General features: G+C 39.0%; 1 protein-coding gene across 5 annotated transcripts in view; it reads right to left on the bottom strand.

The window, feature by feature from the left end:
- plch1 (phospholipase C, eta 1) overlaps positions 1-7,925 on the bottom strand; it is a 150,075-nt gene continuing 142,150 nt past the window's right edge. For 3 of the 5 annotated variants that reach the window (XM_049483585.1, XM_049483587.1, XM_049483586.1), the window contains 2 exons: positions 5,349-5,712; positions 1-3,531 (listed from right to left, as the gene is read on the bottom strand). In XM_049483585.1, the coding sequence (XP_049339542.1) occupies positions 1,106-3,531; positions 5,349-5,712 (2,790 nt within the window). In that variant the 3' untranslated portion in view covers positions 1-1,105. Of the gene's footprint in view, positions 3,532-3,896; positions 3,925-5,348; positions 5,713-7,925 lie in introns of all 5 variants that reach the window. The other 2 variants (XM_049483588.1, XM_049483589.1) reach the window with 2 other exon arrangements.

The raw sequence follows: 7,925 nt of genomic DNA, 5'->3' as shown, positions 1-7,925 counted from the left end.
TTTAATGTCAAACTGAATTTTATTGCATTGGTAGGAAAATGCTCATAGACATTCGATGAGCAATAATAAAAAGAATGATCTGGGTACCCTTTAACACAGAAACAAAAAAAAAAAACAATAACAACAAAACCATTGCTTTGTCCAGTGTGTAACCCATAACTGTGACTTCTCAGTCCAGTGCTCCCTTTTTAAAAGGAAAGAAAAAAAAAAACAAATATTTAGACCATTTATCTTCTTCTTTTTGGAAATCTGTATCAAAGCAATTACAAAAATAAAACTTTAACCTCACAGTTTCTTTTTTTCTGATTACGAAGCAGTGTATATTAATCTGAAAATGCATGCCTAAGAGAGTGAGAGCAAGCAGATCTGAGCAGGCAGGTTTCTCTTGTGAGTTGCATGGAATAAAGCAAAGAGTTCTATGCAAAATCAGGGCACAGATACATCTACCCATCTGTGCATAGTCATGCTCAACATGTCCACGGTCCACATGCTGTTTCAGAAATGTAACACCACCATTCAGTTTCAAACAGAAAACCCATAGGGCCTTAAATAAAGGCAAATTAGCCAATATATGTACAACAAACACAGACCTACAAATAACAAAACAGGGGTGCAGGAAGACTGAAGAAAAGATACCTTTTAAAATAGAGGCCCCTCTAAGAATCATCGGTTGATTGACATTTAGAAAGAGACAAATCGAAGACCCAGACAAAATGTCTTTAAAAAACAACCCTCAGTAAGCCTGGTTATTTTTTTTCCTTTACAGTAAATACTTTTTTCCAAACAAGAACATTTACACACATAACATGGTTCAGATGGACAGAGATAAAAGTAGCTTGATACAGTAGCAATTTGGTGTAGTGCATCTAGGACCAAAAACTTACTGATCAGGATTTGCTGTACTATTTACACAACGCTGGAAGCTTTGATTTAGGTCATTTAGTCTCTGGACTTGTGTTCTCAAAGCGCACTTTATATTCGACAATAAGCTGGTAGAGTGTGAGTAGCTTAGTACCTTAGAGACTGATAAACTGTTTCTAACTAGAAGTGAAATCACACTGGTAGCAAGTACAAGTACAGGCAAGACAGAGAGAAGAGGCTAAAGTCAAAGTCTCAGCAAGAAGTAAACCTCAGGTTCGGAGGTGGGGCAGGAATCGGAAGGCAGCACAGAGTCATCAGCATAACATTGATCTCTGTAGCCATAATGGAGTGTCGTGCAGGAACCCTCAGGTAAGCCCCGATCCTCTGGCCCCACTTGCTCCAGGTAACCGGCGATGTAGGAACCGGTAGAATGCCTGTTGATGAGGAGATTTTGAGAGGAAACTGGCTTATTGCGAAGCACCACCTCAGAGCTGCCCCCAACAGGTCGTTTGAGTGCTTCCTGTTGTCTCTCTTTAGCACGGCTGGCTATGTGGCGGACCCGACTCTGACTTCGAGAGGATAGCCTTCTTGAAAGGAATGGAGGAGGGTCCTCCTGGTCCTCTGTAGAAACTGCAGAACTGGCTGGAACTGGAGGGAGCACTGACAGAGGCTTGGGAGTGTGTTGGAACTGCTTGTGGAAAGGACGGTGGCAATCCGTCTCTTCCAATGTCACAAGTTTGCGAAGTTGTTCAGTCAAGGGGTCAGTAGAGTTTGGCCGTTTGGCCAAGCCATTTTTCCGTCTCTGTTCTTGCATGGCAGGAGTGATGAAACTGCGGCTGATGACCTTGTACTTGCTCTGGAAGTTACAAGAGATGTCCTCAGATGTCAAGTCACCCAGACTCTTGGACTTACATGGACTAGGAGTCTGAGGAAGGTAGATTCCATTGTAGCCCTCAGGAGGGGTTGGTTTTAAGGCTTGGCTTTGTTGCATGGAATATTGCCTTGGAGGAGCAAAGCTAGCTCCATATTCCACAGAACTGTACTTCATATCACAATCAGAGACCGGCAAGTAGGAATCCCTCGCTGGTGGAGGGTTACTAACTTGAGTCCTTAGAAGACAGTCAGAAGACGAGTACCCATTCTGCAAGTGCTCTGTCCTACAGGTCAAGTCATTCCTCTCCCTAGTCTCCCAGTGCCTGTTGTTGGAAGAGTCATTGTTGTACTTGGCAGACTGAAATTTAGCAGAGCTGAAAAACTTGGGGTCTGACTGGGGTTTGGTAATGGCATGGCCATGCTGATGCAAAGTGCTGGAGACAAGAGGCTTGTGTGGTGAAGGGCGCTGGCAAGGCCTATAAAAGGGTGATGACTCTGCAGAGTGGGCAATGCCAGGGGGTTTATACAAGGATTTTGATGGAGAAGGTATATAGGGATTATGGATTGAGGATGAAGGTTTATATGATAGTCTGTGGAGAGGAGAAAGCTGGTTTGAGAGTCCTAGATCACTGCTCCACTGACGGTCTTGGTATGAGGATGCCAGGGTCAAAGTATCCAGAGGATCGCCATCCACGTTGATTTCCACTTCCATCAAGCTACTGCTAGCTGAACCCTGACACATAAGAAAGCGGTCGGAGACTGTACTGTTTACTGAGGTTTCTCTGTAACCTCCACATGCCAAGATACTGGAAGACCTAGTAGACTGGTGGTGGTCTTTATAGTGTTCATCTCTATACGGTATCCAGGCACTGTTACCGTCTTTTGCCCTTTCAACAGGCAACAATTTTGGGGAGGAACCTCGGCTACCAATAGATGTCACACATTTTGTCAAGTTGGTCTCTGAATCATTACAGACAATGGTATGGTCAATAGTATCGTAAATAGGGACAGGAGAGAGCACTTCTTCGTCTAGAATTGTAAAAACAGCTGGTTCAGTGGTTTCAGGACTAGACAGGACGGATCTATCTGCAAGCCATGATGCTTTTTGAGTGGATTCTTGTATAATCTTCAGTGGAGTGCTGGAAAGTTTGTTGTTTGTTTGTGGGATGGACAGTTTAGAAGACTTAGAAGTCTGGTTTGAGCCACTGGACAGATTGAGCTTACTTTGTTCATTGGTCATTTCAAACTGATCTATAAGAGCTGATATGGACCCACACGTGTCGTAATCATTGCAGAAGGAGACAGCATCAATAAGGCGGGAAAGGGCACTGTCCTGAATAGACATTCGACCTTGCTGGTTAGGCTGATACACTGTGGAAGGAAGTGGAGATTGGGCATGAGCCCCTGAAAAGGAGGAAGTAGAATGGGCAGCCATGTTGGATGCTTTGATATTTTTGGAAATGTCTCTTTGGGGCCCGTCTGTTTGCAAGCTAAATTGACAGTCAGGTTGATCCGAGAGACTGGAGACACTATCCGTTAGCCTTTGAAAAGCAGTAAAATTTTCAGCTTTGGTTTGCTGGATGAAGCGATGGTCTAGATGTTCAGGGAGGTCATTGTCAGTGGTAGATTCACCTCTTCCGCCAATGACGAAGTATGAGGCCTCACCCATTTCTTCAGACTTTGTGGGATTGTCCTGGATGACTTCATATATGAGGGCATCGTCAGGGTCTTTGTGGGCAGAGGTTTCGATGAGCAGATCCAGAGAAATAGACCTGGGTCTCTCCAATTGGAATGCATCTGTTGAAGACATCATAGTGAAGAGTCAGTAGCAGTCACAGCATGTCGACTACGTCTAACAACACCAAATTCAACAAAAGCACACAAAGACAAATGGAATGTACCACCAAGTACGACTGTGAGGGGGAGGTTGGAAATGAAATCTTGATTTTTTTTTGTTTTTTTGTTTTTATCACTAATGTTCCAAAAATAATTTCTGAACACTTTGGACGATATGACTGGATACAGTTTTTGTCTCATAAATGAAGCATCACACACAATATATTTTTTAAACATTTAGAAATAAAAAAAAGAAATACATCAGTGAAAAGATGTAATACTGGAATGTTTTGGATGAGTCAACCTGAGTAAGGCTTGTGGATTACCTGTAGGGGTTTCCTAGTCAGTTTTCTACTATAAAGAAGGAACAACAGTAAAGACAGAACAAGACAAAGGCAAGTTAAAGTATTGAGGAAGAAAAGCCTGCAAGTCTGAAATACTTTAAAGCGAGGGTTAGTAAAGAATAACAGCACAGTTAGCTGAAAAACAATGAAGAGTACGTGAATTGAAAATTGCAATGAGTCAACATTATATGACCTTTTCACAGGCATGATACAAGAGAAGGATATGTTTACTAGATATATCAAAATCTATAATTCACCTTACTGATTTAGGATTTGCTTTGTCTGGACAGCCGAGGTGGCAGAAGTACTCAAGTCCCATATCTACTGTAAGTAAAAGTATAAATACTCAAGCTAGAAAATGTTTTTTAAAGAAAAGCTTTGAGAGTATGAATAATGATTTATGCCAGAGCTGCAGCATCATGACATTTTAATGTCTGCTTTACTGTACAGCAAAAACTAAGCTAATAAAACTACTGAGTTTGCCAGTTCAATTCAGTTTACAGATATTAAATGTGATAATAATTGGTTCTCAGCTCTGATACTCTAAACATCTGATGGTCATTAATAGCCTGTTTATGTCTTTTATTGTAAACCTTATTTTGTTTTTATTTTTTGGCATTATATTATTAGGTAGACATTATACCAAAGTTCAAATAATAAAAAAACACTCATGTTTAACTGTGTTGGTTTCCAGTTTTAAAAACTGGTGGTAGAAATAAAATCCAGAAATTACGTTTTGTCAGTTCATCACTTTTGCATCACATTTATCCGTCAGAACAGAAGCTCAGTTTTGTTTGTTTTTCACACAAACCAAAACTTCAATTATTTAATTTGCTGCCTAATTAATGTGCAATAAAGAAACTTAATAAAAAAACATAATAAAAACATAGTGAGTAAAGAGTACAGATTTCACTTGTGATATGCAGGGAGTAGAAGTAAACGTAACAAGCTTACTTAACAAAAATATTAAAGCAAGTCCTTAAGACTTTTTTCTTTCAATTTAAAGCAGCTTACTATTATAATAAATAGCATCAATAAGTACCTGCTACCATTTCTACCGCGTCATATATATTTATTCTAAAACAAAACGTCACATAACACAGAATTAAAAGTTAAGAGAGCTGACATACTAAAAAAGAAAACAAAGTCTTTGCTAAAATCACAAGATCCATCCACTCTAAAAAGAGACTGCACCACAATGCATGTTTTAAAAGTACTTTTAAAACAGGTGCTTCATCAGTACTTATACTTTTGTTACTTGCCACCTCTGCTGGACAGTTCGATTTTGGAATCTGCTGTATATTTTTACTTTCTTTTAGGTGTGTGGCTCTATTACATCTAATATTCAATAATGTCAGTGCTTCTTAAATAAAATTAAATAACACTGTAATTAATATCAGCTGTCTGATTGTAAAATATGGTTATAAATCTCACCAATTATTGTGTCAGCACCAGGGTCGGCTCCGTCTGTTTCAGGGGAAGACAGGGTAAGTCTGCTCTGTAGGAGCCTGTCCAGGGGCATGGAGGCTGGCCGGTGCTGGAGGGCCATTCTTGGACCGACTCTCTTCTCCACAGCCTGCTGCTTGAGGTCCCCATTGCTGTCGTTTTTGTCCTTGTCCAGCGAGGTCTCAGACAGCGCCATCTTGGTTTTCTTGCGACCCTTTGCAGGTGCACTAGCAGTTCTGCGCAGCAGGTGATTGGTTATGGATCGCTTGCGCGGTGGAACACCAGTATGTGTGTCCACAGAACACTTGGAACTCCTGCTGAAGAAGCCACGGAAACCCCGCAACTGACGACCCTGGAGAAGAAGATTCAGAAGAGGAATTGTACTAATTAGTGACGTAGCTAATAAAACTTTTACAGTGTTGTTCTGGTAACACTTTATTTAGACGATCCATTGTTGATGCCTCGTCGATGATGAACTAACATTTAACTAAATGTCCGTTAAATGCAACTGAATTCACAGTTACCGTATTTTTCAGATTATTAAGGCTCACTGGACTATAAGGTGCACTATCAATGAATGTCTAGTTTCTTGTCTATTTTAATTCATATAGCACACCCGCTTATTAAGTTGCATTAAGTGACACTATTAAGGACGTCTACATCGAAGTGAACAAGTGCCACATTTCCCTTCTAATGGGGAAGCTGGGGGAGGCATATATGTAAAAAACAAAAATGTAATTCTTAAAAAAAACAAACATTTTTTTTAAAGTCAACTGAGTGCTGGATGTTAATGTTAGCCGCTAACGCAGGGCACTACCAGCTAGCAGTTCATCCCACATGGCTTGCTTTAACATGGTAATGCCTCTGGACCCAGCCTTAGTGCTGGAGAAACTTCACTGCAAACTCAAACTTATAACTATGTACTTCAGCGGAGTGGCTTTACTGCTTCTTAATACCAGACTCGTAGAATTAATACATAAGGCGCACTGGATTATAAGCGTACTGGCGTTTTTGGGGGAAATTAAACAATTTTAAGGGTGCCTTTTATTTATTTTTTTATTTAAATACAGTGAATGTAATTGATTCTCTACTGAATGCAATCATACACCTAATCCTAACTCTATACCCTAACCTTAACCTTTAAGAGTTAAGATTCAAATTTTAGGTTTAGGTTTTAATGTTAGGATTACTGTTACTGCATTTAAGGTTATGGTTAGTGTTAAGCAGTGTTAAGGATAATTTACATTCAGCCGAGTGTTCAGTTGCATTTGATAAAAAAAAAATCAGGTTAATGTTGGTTGAATGTCACTTGAGTGTTAATTGGGCATCTATAATGGACCAGTAAAGTACTGTTTTACACATATGCATACATGCAATGTTGTAGCAATAACACACTGAACAAGATGTTTGGAGGATAAAACTCAAAAGATCTCAATATATTTTCTGATCATCCTCCAAAGAGACAATGTTTTAATTATTTACACTTGAATTTGATAAACAATTAAGATCATTTGAGTCGCAATAGTTTATTGTGTCTATTAGTTAAAATGGCTTGATCATTCACTTGTATAGTAGGATTGCAGTGAAATATTGTACCTTTGTTAGGTATACCATCATATAGTGCTGGACGATTAATTACCATTTTTGTTTCTCATAATGGAAATGTAATCGAGATTGTAAATCTTTACATACAGAGACTGCTAGAAGAAGTCTTAGTATACAGGCCTGTGCTTGAGATGTAGCAGAATACCATGTCAGGTATTCACACATCGCCAGCTAGCCAGATAATGTATGATTGCTTAATATCAGTGTTAGAAAAAATGCAACCAAACTAAGAATCCCATCTATTTGCTGTTGTTTATAGAGTTTTAAAAAATACACATTGGATTGATTGATTGAGAAATCAGTGAATTAATACATAATGAAAATAATCATAAGATGGAAATAAAAGAGTTAAAAAAATATTCGCCTAATGTGTAGCTTTCTTATATTTAATATTATTTATTTTCAATTTCAGTTTCAAGATTTTAGCTATGGCAAGGCTTGTGTTCAACAAAATAATACAATATGAAATACTATAGCAGTCAACTATCATGTATATAAATAATAAGAAGAAGTAGAGGAAGAATTGTACAATGCTCAAGACCATAAAACTGGGGATCATAAGACAATAAGACCATAAGACAATCATACCATGTTGCAATCCTACTGGATAGTCAAATATAAAATTAGACTTTTATTTTTTTGTAATTTGCTCTGTTTTGTATTCTGCCTTTCTTAGGTGAGATGCCAGAGTGAGCATCTACTGGTCATGACCTACAGATGGCAGCACAGTCTAATTAAGCAAACTTCTCAGTGTCAGCATTCTACAACCCTGAGATTTCTGCACTTTAAAACACTTCAGCTACCAAAACATAGAACCAATACTGTAAGAAAATCAATGTACATTTAAACCAAGCAGACAATACTCAACAGACATAGTGCACACATAATAACAGAGACCAAACAGCTAGACAGCAGAAATAAGACACGATTCACACACAGGGTGATGTAGCCTGCTGAAAA

Source organism: Astyanax mexicanus, chromosome 9, assembly GCF_023375975.1.
Source record: "Astyanax mexicanus isolate ESR-SI-001 chromosome 9, AstMex3_surface, whole genome shotgun sequence".
In the NCBI taxonomy this organism is placed as follows: Eukaryota; Metazoa; Chordata; class Actinopteri; order Characiformes; family Acestrorhamphidae; genus Astyanax; species Astyanax mexicanus.
This window is presented reverse-complemented; position numbering and strand designations above follow the sequence as displayed.